Source organism: Carassius gibelio, chromosome A25 (assembly GCF_023724105.1).
Source record: "Carassius gibelio isolate Cgi1373 ecotype wild population from Czech Republic chromosome A25, carGib1.2-hapl.c, whole genome shotgun sequence".
In the NCBI taxonomy this organism is placed as follows: Eukaryota; Metazoa; Chordata; class Actinopteri; order Cypriniformes; family Cyprinidae; genus Carassius; species Carassius gibelio.
This window is the reverse complement of record NC_068395.1, coordinates 8812407-8835285: the sequence shown is the minus strand read 5'-3', so window position 1 is coordinate 8835285 and position 22879 is coordinate 8812407. Positions and strand designations below refer to the sequence as shown.

At 37.5% G+C, this 22879-nt stretch overlaps 1 protein-coding gene across 2 annotated transcripts in view; it reads right to left on the bottom strand.

Annotated features, from left to right (window-relative positions):
• Positions 1–623: 623 nt before the first annotated feature.
• LOC127946702 (transcription initiation factor TFIID subunit 4) overlaps positions 624–22879 on the bottom strand; it is a 41654-nt gene continuing 19398 nt past the window's right edge. For both annotated transcript variants that reach the window (XM_052543417.1, XM_052543418.1), the window contains exons 13-14: positions 14689–14808; positions 624–2230 (exon numbers count right to left, since the gene is read on the bottom strand). In XM_052543417.1, the coding sequence (XP_052399377.1) occupies positions 2057–2230; positions 14689–14808 (294 nt within the window). In that variant the 3' untranslated portion in view covers positions 624–2056. The remainder of the gene's footprint in view (positions 2231–14688; positions 14809–22879) is intronic.

Here is a 22879-nt window from a genome sequence, read left to right as displayed (position 1 = left end):
AGTAAACACTAAATGGCATGAACATGGTCAGGGTTAGTCAAAAATTCGGTGTGAAATGGAATATCAGAATAGAAACAAAAAGGTTCTATCAGTTGATTGTTGATTGGATGAAGGCAGATGGGGCGGAGTTTCAGTAGACTTCATGAATGGAAAAGTATGGCACATGTCAGCAGAAAGAAGCATCCCATTTCAACATAACATTAACATTTTGATTAAAAATTACATTTTTGAATGTAGTTTACAACAGATCAATGACGGTTAATTTCCTAAAACAAACAAAATCTGAAAAAGTAGGACAGGACTAGACGTTTTCAATCAGAAACTGAATCATGAAATGTGGGCAGTAAATACCAGAATAGTGTTTCACCTGAATGAGTTTTCAGTCAACTGTGAAAAGCAAAAAAAAAAAAAAAAAGGGCCCAGGAATCAGAGCACACTTATTTGATCTTTTACTTGCTGGTTATAGGATGTAAGGATGTATTATGATTAACGTTACAAACTTTCTGTGTGGCTTAATTGACATCAGCCAAAAATAATGCATTTTGAAGACGGCAAGAAAGTTCAAGTAAACAATTTTGATTCCATGTTTGACCATGTAAAACAACATCAAAGAAAGTCTTGGCGGGAGTATAATTAGGAACTTTATTCTTTTACAAAAGTACAAATTTAATAGAGATAAGCACTTTTTTTCCAAACCAACCAAACATTTAAAAATGGTTAAATTTAGCAAAAATAGAAATTCTAATAGATATGTTTTTAGACAAAAGACAATCCTTCGATCAACAATACTGTTTGTCCAAATGCCAGTACAAACAATACGAATTAAAACCAATCTGAGCGATGGAAAAAGATTTGCCTCAGATCTCAAAGGAATCATTGCACTCGACATGAACGCTGACCGCCTCCCAACATACATCTGTACAACGCCAAAATGTCAAACATGTCCTCTCTTACTGCATGTCATAAAGGGCAGTATACAAATATTCGGTATTCAAGACATAAAATAATGCCCAATGACAGATACTAAATTTATAGTGAACTTGATTTCAAACACAAAGTACATGATACAAAATGCGACCGTATTTTAAAATCACTGCAGTCCGTCAAAGCCACTCCATTTTGAATGTATATAAAAAAAAAGGTCAAATTAAAATCACACACAACCTGCCACTTCTCCACAAATAAGTTACGAGAGATCCTGCTCTAGAATCATTGGTGAAGCGATGCATATTAGTATGAGCACATTAGATAATTCCATGCCTTGGATTTGATTAAAAACAATGGTGCCCCAGGAGGGCCACGTAAGGCACCATTTCACAGTATACTTAACACAGACACTAGTGAAACTGTACACGCCTATAACCCCACACCGAGTGTGTGAGACAAAACCGTCACTGAATTTCAAAAGACCATCCAATAGGATGAAAGACAGTCAGTGTTTTACAACACAGAGTTTCTTCATTTTGCAGAAATCAGTAACCAAAAAAAAAAAAAAAAAAAACTGAAAGCATCCACACGGATCCTTAAGAGACTTAAAGATGCGCTACTTATAAGTTACTAAAAATACTCCTGACTTGTTAGACCTCTAAAACCAGGAACTTTGCATTCACATTTCCAGTGTCTCTATTGCAAATGAGGCTTTCGGAAAAAACAAGTCCAGCTGCTATTTATATAAAACAAAAAATCTCGATCTTTATCCTGAAACATAAAACCAGTCCAAGTTCAACACTGCTCAAAATGATGGCTCATTAATCCAAAACAAAGGGGAAATAAAACCATAAAACGGTGACTCAGAAAAAAAAAAAAAAAAAAAGAAAAAAAAACACACGGTGTCCACAGCCACCGCCTTTTGGGCTTTTCCAGAACCTTCTCATCTCCAGAATGCCTACGTTTGGAAGTTTTACAAAAACGCGCTCAAACTGAACAAAGAGTTCATGCCACCGCTGAGTCTGAAGGCACAAACTGGAGATGAATGCGGAGAAGGAGAGGAAGACTTGAACATATTACTGAGAGTACCATTAGCGTGGATGATCTCGTCCATCTCACCGGATCACTGCTACTTCAGAAGGGCCTTGTAGAGCAGCATGGACCTGGCTGTGGTTCGCTCCTGCTCCAAGCAGAAGATCAAGTCCCTGAGGTTGACCCGGGTGACGCGCTGCCGGGTCTGCCGGACTGAGGATGTGGAGGATGAGGTAGAACCGGTCGCTGATCCGGAGGAGCCTGCAGGAAACTGAAAGGGAATAAAGAAAAAATTCATTAGGTCGTTGTCATTTTTCACTCATTTTTAACATGACTGGTGGATAAACGTCCGCCAAGGCTGTGATTGATGATAAACGGTGGTAGGTGTCAAATTGACTAAAGGTGGTTCAACAATATTCTGACACACGGGGGTGATCCTTCTCCCAACTTTCACCTGGTTGCTAGAAGTTGTAATGAGTAAATACAGCTGGATAAAAACTGTGTCCATCTTCTGGCTGCGAAGCAACAAAATGTGATTATTTTAAATGGGGTGATTTTTTTCTATACCCATTGTAAAATTGTAACAATTTAAAAAAAATTTTTTTATTATTCTTAAAGTTTGGATTGGGTCAGATTTTTTTGTGTACATTTTAAATAGTAAAAAGGTACATTTTTTGAAAAAAAATTTGTTCACATTGTTTTCGCTTTATATATAAAAAAAAAAAAAAAGCACTCAAAATTAAAGCAGCAAACCACTGAGAAGTCTTTGTGCTACCTAAATCAGAGACGAGCCAGCCCAACTTTGGTTTGATTCCATTATGGGAGCACTTTTCACCAAAGTTCCTCTGGTTTTGTGCTTTTGTGTGTTTGTCAGCACACCTGCACAACATGTGATCATCTGTTCTCAGCCGGAGGCTAGAGAACCACACCTCTCGCCCCGGGCAGCAGACTTCTGATCTCAACTACTTCATCTTCAGACTCCACTCCGACAAATGAGTGTGCAAAAGAGTGTGATCAGACCATTAAAACAAATCTACACTTCTTTATTACAAGGCAAGACAAAGAAACAGAGGGCTTACAACCAGCCGTCACCACATTAAGATTATTTACACAGTCCACCTCGGGGGAAAAGACCTTCCATCTAATTTACAGAAAGAATGAGAACGATGGCATGTGTATCGTATTCATCAGCCGTACAGGGGGTCTACAGCGTGACATCAGTCGGCTGGAATGAGGTTAGGGTCTCCAGCCTTCACTGAATACTAAGTATACATGAGAAGGTGTAAGAAGGCCTCTGGGCACAAAACACACACCACACCCTACAGAAACAACCTGCAGCTTCGTGGGATCTAGATCTCCCTCATGAATGCTCTTACACACCTTGGATCATTTTGACTCTCACGCACACCCAGGGCTGGCAAAACTCACAACAAGTTTACGCGGGCAGGTTTGTGCGTGGTCTTGTGTGTTGTTAATGTTAAGCCAATATTTAAAAAAAATTGTCAGGAGCACTTTAAGGGAGGAACGAAATGCAAAACTGAAATCAAAAATGAATGCCAAAATTGTCACTCACAGCCACACCCAGAAGAGGCCGTTCCAGGAAGTGTACTACAAGTGATCAAGTGATAGTGAGCCTCTGGTTACATATTGCACACGCTTAAATAAACCTGAAATCAATGCAGAGCACTGGATGCCGTATGTGTGCATGTCTTAAAAACAAACCTGCTGCATTTAGTGATTTCAAATAAATGAGTCAGTGACACGAAGCTCATATTTTCAATATTACAAGTTCCTCTAAATGAAATTAATGACTCAAATACACTTCTGCTATAAAGAACATTTTTGCCATTCTTAATTAAAATGTATTTGATATTTATAAATGAATAATTCATGACATTTTCAAACCATACTTTTTATCTTTAAAAACACTTAAAACTGAAAAATAATGAAGATATTAAGACGATTAAGATACCATATAAGATAACCATAATAAAATATTAACAAAAAGCAAAGCAGACCAGTAAAATATTTCATTTTTAAAAGTAAAAATCCAATATGTAACCACCTAAACTCTAGCCTTTAGTAAGAGACAGGTCTACTTGCTCAAGTCGACATTGCAGTACAGGAAGACTGCGTTTCACAGTTAGCATGTGTGGGTGAACACGCTCAGGGCATTTTGCCACTATCCTAGTGGTGCGTTAGAGATGGAGCTTGTTAAGCCTGCATAAATGTGTAAAGATATGGATGAATATATTACAGATGTGAGCATTAACGTGCCCCAGGCATCGAGAGAAACGTCTTTTTTTAAACCACATTAGCTGTGGAGTGGAATGTGTAGGGTACACAAGCTATCTTTTCGAGTGTCATTAAGGTTAACGTGTGTTATAAACCCTTGAGTTGTGTGTGTTTGTGTGTGTTCACTGTGTGTAGGACAACAAAAACACCTCCAGAGGAACTGACTCCACACCCTGAAGATTTCTTGTAGGTTTCTGAAAGCCATGAATTGAGCAGAGCGGCATGAAACGTATCCTTCAACCAGACGTAAAGGTCTTAAAATCTTCAAAACAAGCACAGGTCATGTGAGAAGCAGCACCGCTCCAAAGCTACCTAGAATTGAGAAGCCCTTCAACTTAAAGTGACCAAACCACCACAGAGAAAACCCTCTCCAGACAAAATGGAGGGGGAAAAACCTTATTTCTCCACCTTATTCCTCCAAACGACTGTGAGCACTTCTGGCCTCTAAAGGTTAGAGAGTGCCTGAGGGGGCTGTGTCTCTAGCGTTTGGGGAAATGTCTCGCCTTGCCTCTGCACGAACATAGCCCAGTCTCCGCAGAACTGCCGCCCGGGGCTACTCAACCCTGCTCTGCTTCACTTTAACCCTATACTAGCCAGCTCTTTGATGGCAGTCTTTTACTTTGATCCAAGACCATCTAACCTTCTGCAATTATAAAACTATGAGACACATGCCTGGGTTTCAAAACAGGCCGCTTCAACCCCAACATCTTCATGGTTCCTCAAAGAAGATCCAGAGTTGTGGTCGCATACATTTTTAAAAATAAAGGTTCTTTAGTGGCATGGATGGTTCCATGAAGAACCATTAGCATCCTTGGACTCTTTCCACTGCACAAATGATTCTTTATAGCAGATAATGGTTCTTTAGATAGGTTAAGAACTTTTAATCGAAAGATTATTTGTGCAACCCATAATAGATCTTCTATGCCATTTCTGCAAAAAGTGTAAGAAGGTGCTATGAAAGCTACTGTCTAAAAGGACAACACAAGAGTAGAAGACTGTGGTAAACTTACAACACAATCCCAGTTTGTGGTTCGGTATGTATTAACCATGGATTAAATCTGTAAACTAGTTGACACTACACATAATTAAAAAAAATCTTGCTTTGGGGAAGGGGATTTTTTAATTAGAGAAACAGTGGCAAAACTGCAGTTCCTTTGCCTCCAGTAAAGTTGAGGAGCTGAGGGGTAGAGCTGGGATAAAATCCAGGCCTGCGGCCCCAACCAAAACACAAGCATGTGAGGCTTTGAGCCGTTCCATCATTACCTCACTCACTACATAATTAACTACAGACACAACTAAATGTACCATAATGTATGCATGCTAATCCAACTGATAAAGATTCAACCACAAACCCTTAATAAATCCTGAACCCAAAATGCCAACAAATCATTTTCATATAGGTTTCAGACAGGCTGTTTTGCTCAAACTTCAGTAAAAAGAAACGAAAAAAAGAAAAGAAAATGGATTCTCTGAAAAAAAAAAAAAAAGTTGCTATGACCTTTCTTGGGTGTTTTGAGTGGTTTTATCAAGTAGCTATGCAGTTGCTAAAAACTATCCAAATAAACAGAAAGCCCATAAAAATCACATAGCTAAATGCTAAAATTTCCTAGAGTACTTCTAACAACCATATAAAACTTGCAATCTGTTCTGGGTGATTTTGACCATGTTGTGTAGTTACTAGGTTATTCTGGTGGTTGCTGTGGTGTTTCTAGGGTGTTCTTGGTGGTAGCTTTCCAAATTACTAATTAAAAGAACCCACCTCAAGTCTCCTATACCTAGATACAGCACACATTTTAGTCAATGTACCAGGCATCTACCATTTACATATCAATGCAAGAAGTTTTCAAACCTGATATAATCATTGCTAATACACATAAAAAATACAATGAACACCAATTCAGACTAAATCCGCCTCAGAAATCGCTAGGAAAATCTTGAATGCAGTGCAGCATGTATGCCAAACACTCGGGTCAGAGGATGTCAGAAGATGCCACATACTGTGATTCACCGAGGCTGTGGGAGAAGACATCTCCTCCAGACCTCTCCAACTAGTGTTTTATTTTTTTATTTTTTTAGCGTTCAAGCATAATTGAAGTGTTTAATTTGATACCCTGGAAACATAGGTCTGTCAAATTTGTGTGGTAAATATCCGTGCTGCAGATTCACAACTATTCTGCACACGTTTTAGAATCAGCATATCCCTTTTTTGCCCTCTTTCACTCTCTCAGCACAAAGAACCGGGATGCTTCAGGCAGCACTTGCGGGAGAACCAACATTCTGCCTACATCTGCCTGAAATTCAAACAGCTCTCCCACATTGTGTTGCCTTGCCTGTATACATATATATATATATATATAAAAAACAACACTTGTCAACATCTTACATGGCTACAAGGTACACTTTGAGCTCGAGGGTGATGCTAAACAAACACAAAGTAGTTCAACAAAGATTGTATCACAATGGTCTTTAAAACACTGCTTGGAGTACAAAAATGTTTCTTTTAAAGTGGACGGAGTGGTGAATGTCTGCAATACTACGGATTTTGTGTCTTGTACAACGATCAAAATTAGATATGACATTTTGTTTATCAATGGACTTAATATAATGTTGCTTTTACAGTATGAATAGCAAAAAGCATTCCTTCTGTGCTTCAATCCAGAATAAACACTATGTATAAACGGCAATAGTATGAGCTGTAATGGTAGCTGAACAGCTTGAGGGAATCAGGAGGGTAAGCCGAGATGGTGCCAATTCCCCTCCGGCTTCTACATACACAGAGGGTCATTGCTGTAATATGAAACAGATTATTTACACAACCAACCAGAGATCTCTGGGAGTGGGGGGAAAATGAAAAACGCAAATGTAAAAAAATAAAAAATGCTGGAGATCCAAGACCACAATGTATATAACCATCGAAACCCACAGCTGTTTTTCTCTTTATGCCATCAACAGAGATCTGCACTCTTTTTCCTTGAATGCATTTTTTTTAAAGGAAATCAAAAACTAGAATCACAGCCATTTTGTTTTTATTCTTACAGTATCAACTAACAAACGCTATTGAATATTTGGATAAGACGGAGCGCTTTGGTTAATAAACTCTAGTAAGATTTACATTTAAGCTTAAAAAAAACAGACAGATATCAGCCTGTGTGGCTTACGCAAGGTTGTAACTTGTTCCAACTGATGAAATGGAGTGCGAATAAACAAAATGCAAGGAAGGACACGGAGAAACGGGAAGGAAAGCGATAGAGAGAGAGAGAGAGAGAGAGAGAGAGAGAGAAAGGAGAGAAGTGGTAGAGTACGACTTGAATTTAATATTTCATGATTGCCTGAAGGACTTTTCACAGATCAATGTGACTCTGTACCCAAGCCAGTGTCAGCATGAGCGCCAGGAGAAAGCGAAAGAGCGAAAGAGAGAGAAAGAGAAAACAGTTGAAAGTATGAGATATATAGAGTAAAAGACAAAGAAAAGAGTTAAAGAAGGACAAGCATAAAAAAATTTAACTCAAAAAAAAAAACAAGCAAGAAAGTGATAGTGAAAGAAGTATTTGGCTCATCGGTTCAGGAGACTGTTAGTCTTCTAAACACCAGAGTGTGTTTGCTCCATGAGAGATGCACCCTCCACTGACTCCGTGCCGGTGGGCTTCGCCAGAGGCACACATTACCTCCGTTAATGGGTTTCCATTTGAGGAGCAGAAAGGAAGCCAATAACCTATCCACACTAATGGATTAGTCCACATGTAGGCAATCTCTGCAGCAAATCTTGAACCAAATGTTTTCTTAAGAAACATAAGAAACAAAGGATGTCACCATTTGTGGTAGCAAATGTGAAATTACTGAAAGAAAAGGATGTAGAAACTCTTATGAATAGCTATATCAGGGCCAATGAATTCAAAAAGCCTCTTTGTTCTGATTGGTGTAACTCAAGCCAACTTTCACTAAACTTGCGGTTGGAGGGAACTTGGTGAGTGTTGTTCTTCCACGGCCATCATGAACCAATAAACTTACCATTTTAATTAGTGAAGATTAACAAGGGAGGTAATTAATTTCTGAGATGGGCATCTTAAAAGCGCCAAAGGCTTGACTTTGTTGACGGAGCCGAATGCTTTTTCATTGATGTGGGCAAAATAGAGGGGCATCATTATAAGCTAGCAAAAAGCATGTACTTGCATTCTAAAAGAGTTGATGGCTGGGAACATTCCTCTTTGAGGGCTATTGTGATGTTATTATTGAAACTAAATGTAGAGCACCTTGTTCGTTTCACCAAACACCTCACAGAACCTTCATTAGCCGTAAAACGTACAAAAGACGAAAACTGTGCTACGCTAAGAAGGACTATACAAAGAAGTTGATCAAAATCCAGGAAACAAAGAACAGGAAGTAGTAGTAAAATTAAATCCATTGCGTTACAGGAAATTTTAATCGGCATGTCTGAGGCAAGCTGAACATTAACAGGTCATGAAAACTGAAGCATATGGTAGGGCTGCCATTTGGTAACTGCAAAAGTGCAACAAAAGATGCTTAAAGTGAAGCAACAATAAGGGCGATACGGTTTATTTTGTTTTAATTGATACTGGCCTTCAGAAGTATCAGTATCGTAGTCAATATCAATACCAATACTTCTAAACTGAACGTTTAAATTATTCATTTTATTAAATTACTAAGAATAAAATAGGTATTGATACCCACTTAACATTATATTTGAAACATTTTACCATTCAATATGCCTTAATTGCAACCTAATAAGTTATATTTTTGTTTACACAGTTTAAATATGTTTACTGTAGTGGAAACTACAGAAATCTAAAAATACTGTTCACTTCAGTAAAACCATGGCTGATTTTCATAAGGGACTGCCATTGACAGGTTGTTGCATCCATAAAATGCAACCTTTTTATTCTGACAGTGACTTATACTAACATTACAGAAGAGAACATTTTCAATATTAACTTTTAACGTTCCATTTAAATAAATGTAATTGCGAAAACTAGGAAGGCTAGAATTTATTGTGAAATAACTCAAACATGTTTTTTTCGGTCCTCTAAAAAGCATCGCTCTGGGTTGCCATTCCCAAAAGCATCAATGTTTTTTTTTTTATGATACTTTTGGAAAACGCAGCCCTGTTTGAATACAGTGTCAGCAGTGAGTGAACGCTTTCTGTGATTGATTGGTTCTGTCTTGCAACATTTGCGTGTTCAAATGAGCAGGAAAATAGTTCTATCATACACAATTATTCACTAACACCGGTCATTCGTCCAATTCAATGCATAATGTATGCATTAAATTTTTTTTGTTAAATAAAAAACCTTAGTAACAATATATATATTTTTTTATTGATACTTTCGATACTCTCATCGGTATCGATACTTCAGGATCAATACGCCCATCCCTACAACACACAAAAAAACACCAGAGCAATATGAAAAAATAAATCTGTTCTGACGAGCCATGTTTCTTCTTTTCTCCTACATCCAGACAGGTTACAGTTAGATGTTACGTTTGAAGCCAAGATAAGGTCAAATGCATTTATAGTCAGACCAAGTTGCCAATCTGAACATCATCGAACCATCATGTGAAGCTCTCAAGCACACAGTAGGAATAGCTTGAGCATTTCCTTTATCCTTCAAGGCACTTTTCCTCATGGAGAGTGATGCAATATTCCACTCCTCACACTTCAAGAGTTTTATAACAGTATTCCAAGAAGAACTGAAAATGTTCTGGAGGCCCTGCTCTTCATCATAGCTACATACTGCAAGGGATTTTCCATTTTGTCAACTCCCTGTACAAACTACAGTAAGTCCATCACTGCTTGTGCTTTGTTTAATATCTTTAAAGTGTTCTATTATGCGGTGCATAACTAAAGTTACTATTGCATTTATTTACCACAATGAAACATAACAGTAATATTCAGATTTACAATTAAACACCTCATGTTTAAATTCCAGTTATAAAATCACTATTAACTGCATAAAACAATAAGAATATTGCAAAATCTGGCTCCAAAAAAATAAATCAAAAGATCATATTTCTGATATATCTTCAGTCGAATTTAAACTGAAAGCAACAAGACTGCAAATAGCCCTCCAATTTAAAATCCTTTTCAGGCTGACACTAGGATTTATCTGGGTTGAACAAATAAACCCAATTAGACCTCTCTTAATATATTGGATGAAAAAATGCCTGTCAAAGCAGGAGTTGATCAATACAAAATTAAGAAAAATAGAACTCATCATCACTCTTACAAAGCCCTAAACACTAACAAAGACCTTCCTCTTCTTGCAATAGTAGCCTGAGGTCAGAAAGAGGCAATTTTTGACATTACGTTATTCCATGCAACCCCTACAAACTGATAACAGACTCTTCATGCTCCTTCTTATCATGTCAAAACACATGCAGATAACCCTTAGATAGCACACACAAGACTCATCACATCTCCGTGCACGAAAAAACACTGGAGCTCCAATCAACAGAAAACGAGAATCTGTGCAAATTTTATATTAATGATTTAACTTTACTCAATGGTAACAAATCACAGAGATAAAGCATGTGTGTAGGCCAATGTGAAGCCATGTAGGGACTGAAAATGGGAGCCTAATGGGAACCTGAGGAACAGACATCTAAATGAAAAAAGCAATTAAGAGAAAAGATGTTAAAAAAATTACATTCTGAAAAATTAGTTTATCTGAATAGAACAAGAAAAAAAAAAGAGATTTGAGAACAAAGACTTTCAGGGCATAATAACTTAAGTTTCAGTTTTTTTACCTAAAAAAATAAATAAAAATAAAATGCTATTGTTTGGCTTGCCTACATAAAATAAGCTGAACAGTACCAGTCCCTGTTATGAAAAGAGCTCTGGATATTATGAAATTAAGAATAAAATTATATTACATTTCTGTCAATACCAATAAGCCAATATTAAATTTCTACTATTTTCTAACTCAATTTCTTGCAAGCTTTTAGGAGCGTGTAGATGACTACAAAGTTAACCTTCGTGTAAAAATTAGGAAAATTATAATAAATACTGAATAAATTATCTGTAATTTGTCTTTGTGGTCCAGAAAAAGAAAGTCATACAGGTTTAGAACAACATGAAGGTGAGTAAATGGTGATGGGATATTAATTTTTGGTTGAACTGTCCCTTTAATGAAACATACTGAACAAGGGCACACTCTCAGTTCATTGACTGGTAATGTTTAAACTTCATTCCACCGCTGCAAAAAGCTCGGCTTTGGTAGTGCTCATTACTGGCTACACATTTCAATCTGCCTTTGGTATTCCATATCTGCCCCCACTTCCCCCTCCCTCCCCCCATTCAGTCTCTGCCCTCTGGCCGATCTGGCAGAGGGGGAGATTTTAATTGTGGCTATAGAACTCTGCACGGTTCTTTGCCTGTGAGCGAGCCCTCACTTCAGTGAGTGAGAGCTTGCTTTAGTGATATTGGGTCCAGTCCATCCCTTCAGGCTGCTTTTAATGGCCCTCTCCTCTCTTTCATAGCCGGGGCTGAGATTGTTTTCCATGTGATGCCTGTTAATTCTGCTGCAGGGAAGGGCAACCTTATATCCATCCTTTTTTTTGTACAAGAGATACATTTCTTCTTGCTTCCCGTCTCCATTTTTCCTTCTCCCAATACTCGCTTTTCTCGACTTGAGCTGAAAGCCAACACTTTACACTAATGTGAGAAAAGAAGATACTCGTGGTTTGTTGGCATTAAGAATCATTATAATGGTAACTATATTTGCATCCACAACAACGCGCAGTAACATTCTGTTTATTCATAAGCATTTGTGGTCTGCCACTTTAAATGCTCAAGCTCTTTAAATCAGGATGGGCTCTTATTTATCGTTCACCAGCTAGAAAAAATCCTTTTGAAAGTAATTCCAATGTGTCCTTATTGTTATGGTGTGCTATTCTTTTAAATTTAGAACCCATCCTTGGTGGAACAGGCCTTAATGCTAACTTTTCTCAACTCAAGCATAAAGGTAAATTGAGAAGACTGAGAAGAGTCTCATGGTTTGTTGGGGTCAAGAATCATGGCGATCTTCAAGAATTATATTAGTAATAAAACAAGAAGTGCACCAGACACATAATGAAAACATCTCGTTTTCCACTCGGATATTTTTTCAATCCATCATCCTTTCCATCCCCCTGGCCTCAGGCCCGGGATGAACATGTTAATATGGGCTGGCCATGTTAGGACTGCTCAACTCTGAACCCTCACGTGTGATCTGCCCACAGGCTCAGTCTGGTATGCAGGCCCACAGGAACTCAGCGGCCTTTATTACAGCATGCCCTAAAACTCGCCCTTCAGAAACCTCCTCATCATCTGCCCTTGTGACTAATCTACCCTCCAGCATTCTTGCAGGGCTGCCCTCTGGCTTAAATGCTTCATCAACCCAAAGACAGACGGAATAGCAATCAAACAACAAACCTCCTCGAGGGCATCAAGGCCAGACAAAGAGCAAGCAGAAAACAGCACCTCTTCCTCAACCGCTGCAAACAAGAACTTGTGTGTTTCATCTCAACGAAGATTCCCACAAAATGGCACTGCAGGAAGCTTTTATTTAGAAGGGAACGGTGAGCAAGGACGATGTATTTTGCTGTCAGGAAGCGGGGGTGGGGGAAGAATGAGTGGAGCCATTATGACATGGCTGCATCCCGCTTCGGGCCATGCTGCCCTTCAGGCACATTGCTGTGGAGATAAAATCTTTGACTGGACCCTTCAGAGCAGGCCCAGCCACGGACCCCTGGGCAAGGACCGACCCCTTTAGAAAAGTCATATTCGCTTTGCTCCACATTGAGGGGGTGTGTGCGAGCTTCTGTGCACATGTTGGGAGGGGGGCACTGCCAAGGGCAACGTTCAGTTGAATGTGAAAGACAGAAATGATGGGCGGAAAATGAAGAGAGAAGACATCTCATTGCCTTCATTCTGAACGTGTGAGATACAAACGCTTGCACCTGTAATGCCAAAAATTCATATGCGAAAGCATCAGGTTTGCTGATCTGTTTTGGTTATGTCTTATGTGGGTGGATGAAGGTAATCCATAGTGAAAGAAGTCAGCAGTGCATTCATAGAGCAGAAATAATGCTTTTATTTGGTTATTTATGCTCTCCATAAAAGGACATTTAGTGCCCTCCACAGCAGCAGATTGCTGCAATGCAAGCAAAAAAAATAAAAAATAAAAAAAATAAAAGATCTAAGCCATGAGGCGGGTCATTAGAACAAAGTCCCATACTGTTATCAATTGATAGTATTAATGATCGTTTATGTGAGATAGCATCTGACGCATCTCTTATTGATAATATGCCATAGGCAGTAGCATGTGAAGTCACAGTATTCACATAGAACTGAAATGATTCTAGCTTGATTTACTAAATTAGAACAAATATGCTTCACTCATGCATGAGTATGTGACTGGTTGGGGCATTTGTTATGGCCATACATTTTAATCTTATTAGTGCAATAGTCAGGTTTCTGAAGACAATTTTCCACAAGGTCAGAAGAAATGTTATTGGCAGAAACACATTTTTTGTAAAAAAAAAAAAAATTAATAAATAAAAAAAAAATCATTTAATAACTAAATTCCAGATGAAAAGACTAATCATAAATCCTGACAAGAAAGATACATACATTAGGAACTTAAAGAAAACAAATCAGGACAAACTAGAGAACAAAAGTCAGTACCATCAGGACCACATTTTTCTATTTTATGAACTTATTTGGGGTCATAAAGTTTTGACAATGTTTTTGAAAGAAGTCTCTTTTGCACACCAAGGCAGCATTCTTTTTTATAAAAAAATAAATAAAAATAAAAACAGTTATACTGTGTAATAATAAAACAATCTAAAATAAATATAAAATGCTAATTTGCTGGTTTCGTCAATATTGTCTCTTATTATTTTGTGTAAACCGTGATAGATAATTTTTTAGAATCAACTGACTACATTATACACTTTACATTACATATATTACATTTTAATACACCGATAGTTTTACCATAGTTTTTTTTTTTTTTGAGAACATTTGCAGTGCTTTGTAGTTCATTCTCACACAAAAGTACACAATCTTGTAGTCTTTATTACATTTCATGCTTCTATTTTATGTTTGTAATGTGAACCATTTTAGACTTGGTTAGTTTGGTTTATGGCTTTGAACTCTTATCTCTTTATTAAAGAATGATGAAGAATATTAAAGCAACCAAGACCATTTCAAAAACTAGAAATACCTCTGTAGCAAAAGCTTGACAATGATGATGACAATTTTGTATTCTTAAGATTTGCTTTTGTAATCATTTTTTTTAATATATATATTTTCTGGGTTTGAAGAAAACCTTACTTAAGACTTTGTGAGGGAAACATCTTACACTTCAGGAGCTGACATGCTTTAATTCACTTGGCATTGGCCCACATGAACCAACAAGGTCCCAAGGGTCTTACCTCTGCACCTGCTGAGGCCCCAGGAGAGTCAAGCTTGCGTTTCTTGCGGGGTCCGATGGCGGCTAGGGCTGTGAGGTTGGCATCCCGCTGTCTCATCTGGGCGAGTTCCTGCTGCTGCATCTGAAAGGCAAGAACATTTAATCAGTATTAACTGCATGAGCGTTACATCAAAACCACTCATGTGAAACAGACAGTTTATACATTGTGTATGTCGGTGAATAACACGTTTCCAAATAAGTATTACTGTGTATCACATTCCGTTACTATAATTATCATTTTCAAATATTTGTATGCTGTGTGTTTTACATTCATTCCAAACTGCCCTGAAGAGCTCTATAGAGCAAATGAAGCTCCTAACATCATGCATAGCTTCAATGCAGCAAATAACTCAGAGCTTTCTCTCTCGTATCTGGGTGCTTAATTCAATTTCTTTCCATGAGGGAATGAGAGAGCGAGTGATTTTCAAAAAGCACAGCCCGCAGGTAAAGTCATCTCACCCTAGCAGGCAGTGACAGAGCCAGCCATGCCAGAAGGGGTGGATGAGGAGGGGGCTGCGCACCCTCTGTTCCTCCACTCGGAGTGAGCACTGCTGGGCACAGAATGCAGAGAGAGTCCTCACCTCTCCTCACCCTGACACTCACACCACTGTGGCCATGAACTTGCACAAAAAAAAAAAACACTAGCAGCAAGAACAGTTTTGTGTCATCAACGACCCCATTAGAAAGTGTGTTCACCGAGCCGCAGTGGCCGCTGGAGTTATGAAGTCAGGGCTCGACAATAAGGACTGCCCGATGGCCTGGGGCCAGCAAGAAAGACGTTCGGGACAGTACAGATTTGTCACTTGCCCGATAGGGCCACTGCAGCGTAGTCACGAAATTTGATCATTTGCATGCGTTTTTAAGACTTTCTAATTTAAAAATTCAACCGAATTAATAAGCATTTGAAAGACAACTACATTTAGTACTCGCGCACTGTGTTCCATGTACAGCTCATTTACAGACAGCCACATCTCTGACATGTGTGGCCGCCTGAACAAGCATATACATACAAAGTAGGGCTGCACGATATTGGGGAAAAAATTACATTGCGATATTTTATTTTTCTGCAATATATATTGCGATATAAAATCTAATCGAATTTTTTCTTACAAACAAAAATGGGGTGAGCACACTTACATTCTCATTTTAAATGATTTAAACATCGACAAAATCGTGTCAATTGAGTAATATGCGCGAGGGAGAGAGAGCAGACAGCGCTCGTGTTGTTTGAAGACTGTGAGTGTGCAGCCGGGGCTCACTCTCTCTCTCTCTCTCTCTCTCCTGTTAAACTTGCATGTGTTTTTCAGTCCTGTCAATGAAAAACTTTCACTCTATGATGGTTAAGCTGTGCAATTAATCCACAAATCGCATTCGTCAAGGGCCAGGGAGCAGCTGGCACGTACAATCAATGAATAACGGATCAACTACGACAGCCTACATCGCACATCCTGCGATGTGACTATTGTGGATTCGTACATCACGATATCGATGCTTAAACGACACATCGTGCAGCCCTAATACAAAGTTTTTCTAAATACCCATCCTGGCAAGTAACTTTGTAACTTTAACAACAATTAATCTATATTAACATTTATACAGATGCACCGGTAACCAAGGTTACGCTGTATTACAGTTTCATAAGCGCCGCTTGCTGTCAGAGAGTGAATCTGTGTCTCATTCAGCCTGTCTTTGGTTTCTGTAGCATAATTTCACAAAGCTAAAGTCAGACCACTGCTGCAGATTTTGAAATTATACAGTCTAATAAAAATCAAACACTGCACATGTATTGTTTTTGTAAACATTGTATTGTTTTTTTTTTTTATCAATTCATGATTAAAATGCAGTTAGGAATACTTAGGACCATGTGATATTTCAGTTTTTCTTTTTTAATTAACGTACAAAAATGTCAAAAATTCTCTTTTTTTCTGTCAATATTGGGTGCTGTGTGTACATTAACGAGGGAAAAAATGAACTTAAATGATTTTAGCAAATGGCTGCAATATAACAGAGTGAAAAATTTAAGGGGGTCTGAATACTTTCCGTACCCACTGTGTGTGTGTGTGCTCTTGTTTTTGTGACACATCAGGACACAACTCTGTATAATAACATGGGTATGACACAGGTATTACAAGGAGAGGGTGACTTATGAGGACATAACCCATGTCCCCATTTTTCAAAGCGCTTATAAATCATACAGAATTAGTTTTTTTGAGAAAGTAAAAATGCAAAAAGTTTCCTATGAGGGTTAGGTTTAGGTGTAGCATTGGTGAAGGGCAATAGAATATACAGTTTTTACAGTATAAAAACCATTACTCCTATGGGATGAACCCACTTTTCACAAAAACAATGTGTGTGTGTGTGTGTGTGTGTGTGTGTATACACACACACACACACACACACACACACACACACACAATGTTCAATTAAAATGACTAATAAGCATTCAAACATAGTTATCAAGTTTACTTCTAATTACTAAAGTTCTATTCTTAAATAATACTTGATTATTATAAAGCTTGACTGACTGGCGATTAAACTAAAATATTTACTATCCAATGACGATTCAATTGCCAAAGTGTCATAGAGGGTCGAACTATAAGAAAGCACACTCCCTTGGTTGAAAATCAACCCCACACATGGATGGTCTCAGGATGCTACACTGTTGGCACAACACAGGACACGTTGACCTTTTCTTCTCCGAACAATTGATTTTCCAGATGTCCCAAACAGTCAGAAAGGAGCTTCATCAGAGAAAATAACATTGCACCAGTCTTCTGTTGTCCAATCCTTGTACTTTGTGCAGAATTTCAGTCTGTCCTTGAGGTTTTTCTTGGAAGAGAACTGGCTTCTTTGCTTGACACCAGGCCGTTGTCCGGAGGTCTTGTCCTCACTGTGCCTGCAGATGCTCTCAGACCAACCTGCTGCCATTACTGACCAAGCTCTGTAGGTAGGCTGGTGCTGGTGTAGCTGTAGCTGACTCCTCAGGAGATGGTCCTGGTGCTTGCTGGACACTCTGGAATATCCTGAAGACTTCTTCAATGCAGTCGAACCTCTCTCTGTGAAGTTCTTGAAGAGCTGGTAAATGGTTCATTCAGGTGCAATATTCTTTGTAGCAATTTCCTTGCATGTGAGGCCATTTTGATGCAAAGCCACGATGGCTGCACGTGTTTCTTTGGAGCTAACCAATGCTAACAAGAACACAATGATTGTAAATGCTTCTTCTCTCCTTTTATAGCAATCAGTCTGCTCTTACAATCTAATTAGAATGATTAACCTGCCTAGTACTTATTCACACTTTCACATGTGCTGCTGATATTATTTGTCAATGTTAGCTGGTCATTTTTTGTCAGGATGAAAAATAGTTTTGTTGTTAAAAGTTAATTTATTGGCAAATGGAGCTTGTACTCTACACAAGTACAAGCTTGTCACTCTACACAATAATCTAGAAATGATGTGAATTAACACCACAACAGCTTAAGCAGAAAACTTTGCAAAACAAAATTTTTGTCACTGCCAAAACTTCTGGCCACGAGTGTGTGTGTGTGTGTGTGTGTGTGTGTATATATACACACACACACACACACGCAAACACACACACACACACACACACACACACACATTCATACAAAAGTATATTTAAAAATATAAACATAATAGCATTTATATATTTTTATATCATATCGGTACATCTGTGTATAGAATATATTAAAACATTTAATTATGATAAGACTACAGATATTTGTTAACTTTACATTATTAATAATGCTCAATGATATCTTTTATTTATTTATTTTATTTAGGGAAAAAATCTACTGATTGATAAAAGGGGTATTTGAGCCTGTGGGGGTATGAAAGATCTGTGGGGTACGAAAGATAAAAACAATTGTAACACCATTTTTCTTTTGTGGGAATGACTTAAAGTAGTCACAGAGTAAAACATTTTCATTTAATTGACTGAATTTGTCACTTGTGCTGCTAGAAACAATTCATCCAAATATTTGCACCGCCTGCCCCTCCTTTCACAAATACGTACTAAATAACATAATGAAGAGTGGGAAATTGACAAACCGCTAATTCAAGGCAACGTTTACATGCTAATTAAGTCAGGGTTATGCTAATCGGAAGGGAAGTCGTGCACATTGCATGCACACGCATGGATGCCCCAGAGAGGGCGAGCTGACATGTAAACACGCCCAGCGCCACCGCTGCATGTCAGTGATCTGGTGCACTGAACTTTCACCTGGCCCTGACAGCTACGGTGAATGCGCCCGAGGGCACATAAAAGAGACGGACGGTGGGGTGTGCGTGAATCTATTTGAAGTAATGTGAGGTAAGGATGCCCTGTATGAACACAATGCAGTGACTTGCAGTGTTTAATGGAAGGTTCTAGAAGGACAGGGGCTGTTTGGTGTCGCTGCTGATCTTCTCTTACCGCCTGCAGCTAGAGCGCTGACTAGCGTTCATATTCGATTATTTGATGAGGAGTGAAAGGGGAACCTAGTTATGCCATCTGTAATCCAGAGCTGTGTAGCTCCACATAATCAGCATTTAATGACTGACCTCAATCAGAAAACCTGCTGCTCAGCTTTAACACGGTTGTTCACCACTGTGAATACAGATTGGAGAACCTCCAATCGCTTCCATTAAAATAAAAAAGGGGGACTCACTATGGTTGTGTTCAAATGGAATAATAGCATACTGCTTACTTTCCAGTATATATATATATATATATATATATATATATATATATATATATATATATATATATATATTAGTAAACTGCCTGTTTCTTAAAGTATGTGTAAATAGTATGTAATAGCAATGAAAGCTTTACATTGTTGTTACACAACTTTACAAATCTGCATATAAAATAAAAAAATCCAGGGTTTTTATTCTAATTTTTAATAAATATGCTAAAATAAATACTATAATATTTAAAAAAAACAATTCTAAACCAATTGTGCAAGTTTTGGGCGGGACTATTTGTTTCAGAGCTGAAATAATTCAGTCAGAATAAATTAAACACTTTTAAAGGGTTAGTTCACCCATATATTACAATTATGTCATTAATAACTCACCCTCATGTCATTCCAAACCCGTAACCCGGAAGAGAAGACAACGATGTGTAAGGTCATAGTTTTTGCTATTTTTGGACCAAAATGTATTTTTGATGCTTCAAAATATTCTAACTGACCCTCTGATGTCACATGGACTACTTTGATGATGTTTTTCTTACCTTTCTGGACATGGACAGTATACCGTACACACAGCTTCAATGGAGGGACTGAGAGCTCTCGGACTAAATCTAAAGTATCTTAAACTGTGTTCTGAAGATAAACAGAGGTCTTACGGGTTTGAAACGACATGAGGGTGAGTTATTAATGACATAATTTTAATATTTGGCTGAACTAACCCTTTAAATGCATTATCTTTTTATTTTTTTATCAAATTTCACTAATATAAAGTCTTGAATCCTTCTTGCATCAAGTATATAATCAATCAATAAACAGGCTCATTTTACTTCTGGTATATTCATGATGCTGGAAGTTTAAGGTAGATTCAGCTTGGTAGTGTAAAAAAAAAACATTAGTATTAAATCATAATAAGAATAAATAAAATAGTTTATTAGATGATGCAAATACGGTTCTATAAAAAAAAATTGAATAAATTCTATACATACTACCATTCAAAAGTTTGGTGTCAGCTATTTTTTATTTTTGTTTTTTTTAAGTCTTTTAGGAGCAGCCTTTAGTAAAAACATTTATATTAAATTTGCGAAATATCTATATAGAAAGAGTGAAAAGTAATATTACATAAATTATAACTTAGAAATAAATAATAAAACATTACAACAGAAAACAGCTCTTTTGTGATGCAAAGCTGAATTTCAGCACCAATACTTGAATTTTCAGTGTCACATGATCCTCCAGAGATCATTCTAAAGTAAAGATTTACTGCTCAAGAAACATTATTAACAATGTTGAAAATATTGTGCTGATTAATATTATTAATTTTTGTAAGTCTTTACACAAAATGTGTATATTTTTTATATTACTTTCAGGTGATGTTGTTGTGGAGTTCAAAAAGCACTAGTTTTGTCGAAATGCCATTTTCTCTCAATTGTCTGCCTGTCTATTTGTGAGACCGAGAGACAGGAGGCGGCATAGAAAGAAATGCTTGTAGTCTATAATCATTTACAAAGGTCAGGCGCGAGTGAGAAAGGCAGAGCCAGTGAGCCTGCCAGCGCTGCTCTCCATCTCTATTGATCCTTATCTGCAGTTCGGCCCACCAGAATGACTCGCCTGAGAGAAACACCTTAATAACCGCACAGGTTGATGTCGAGTGTAGCGGTTCAATTAGGAGTGCTGGATGAAGTCAAGGACGTGAGAAAACAAAAACACCATTCCTGATCCTAATTCTAGCGCAATTCTTGGAGTCTTTGATATGCTGATTATCAGCTGCAGATTTTTTCTGTGAGTGACTGGCAGTTTTGAGCTCTGGGGGGTTTGGAGGATCTATCACCTTCCAGAACTCCTTATTAACAAGGTGAAGCACGAGGCGCAAACCCAAGATAATGAGCCAAAGTAACAATCCAAGAAAACCAGACAGCAGAGCAAGCTCCAAAAAAAGTTTTCACATCCCATTAGCAACAGATTATGTATACAACATGTGCAGTTTTGAAAATATTAGGAGCAAAATTAAGACGTTCATTGGTTTGTCTTGTTGACTGAATCAACAAACATAATCTGTACGGTTAAAAATATATTATAAAATTAAAGCTGACAAAAAACACTAAGGAAAAAAAATTGTTAAAGTGTTTAACATGTTACAATCCGAAAATAAATTATAGCTTTATACATAAAAGTGATTGAAAAAATTAAGCCAAAAGCTTATCATAAATTGTAAATACATTTTTGAAGAATGTTTAATATAAAAAGTAATACTTTTTCCGAAACACTATATAAAGCTGTATAATTTAAAGCAAAAAATAAAAAATAAATAAAAATCTTGCTTTAAATTATAAAGCAAATTAAAATAAATATATTTTTTCCTGAAACACACATGCATGCATACACCTTTATATACATTTTAAAATTATAAATATTAAGGTAAATAAATATTTACTTTTTTTTAATTTACATGAATTGCTTATAAGCAAAAATATAAAATGTAAATATATATAGAATTTTACTGTGCTGCCTGGGTGAAATAAAAATCTGTACTACTAGTAAAATATCCTTAAAAAAAGAAAAGAAAAATGGTGCAAGACCCATTTGACATGTTTCACTCCAACTTCTTGTTTTAGTAAGAGTCAGGTAAGAAAACAGGAGGGAGGAGGCAGCTGTCTAGGCTTTAAAACTGTCTTTCAACAGAGAAGAGGAGCTGCCATTTTGCTTTGAGGTGAACCATGTAAATAAATAGAACTGTACTGTTCAGCGTTTCTCTTTCTAGTCTAGTTAGCTATACTGTGATCTAAAAAAGTAGATGCAGCAAGACCAAAGAAGCTTTAAGAAGTGCTGCTTTCTTTCTTTCTTCATAACGATATGCCCTCAGGTAAGAAAAACAACAGAGTGCTGAAACAAACAATATATCCACAGCAACAGAGAGTCAATGGGCTCTGCGGCTCTAGATTTGAATAAAACATGCTTTGAATGATCGCTGGGGTTCAGAAAAGATCCTCTTTGACGGATGAGATCTAACAGTGGTTGTCAATACAAACAGAGACATATGGTGACATTGGGACATATGGTGTGTAAATTGCTTATTTACAGAAAGGCGGGGAAATGACAACAGAGGCATGTGTGTGTGTTTTTTTTTCTTTTTCTAAAAATGAGCCAATTTCTGCATCCAAAGTTCTTGCTTGGCATTAAATAGAAATTACAGCATGAAAGCTGTTTATTGTGCTAATGAGGACTATTTTTTGCCCGACTTATCCAAATTGAAACCATTTTTTTTCCAATTTTTTGATAGTGCTTTGGTATCTGTTTGAAGATTTACAGCACGAGTCCCCATTTATTCTTCCTGAATGGAAAACAGCAACCATTCTCACAATAGGTGTTTCTCAATGTCAAGGAAGGATCCTCGGAAGCCAGTATTTCGAGGATGCTACGTCATCGACATCCGTCGAAGGACTGTTCCAATGTCGAGGATCC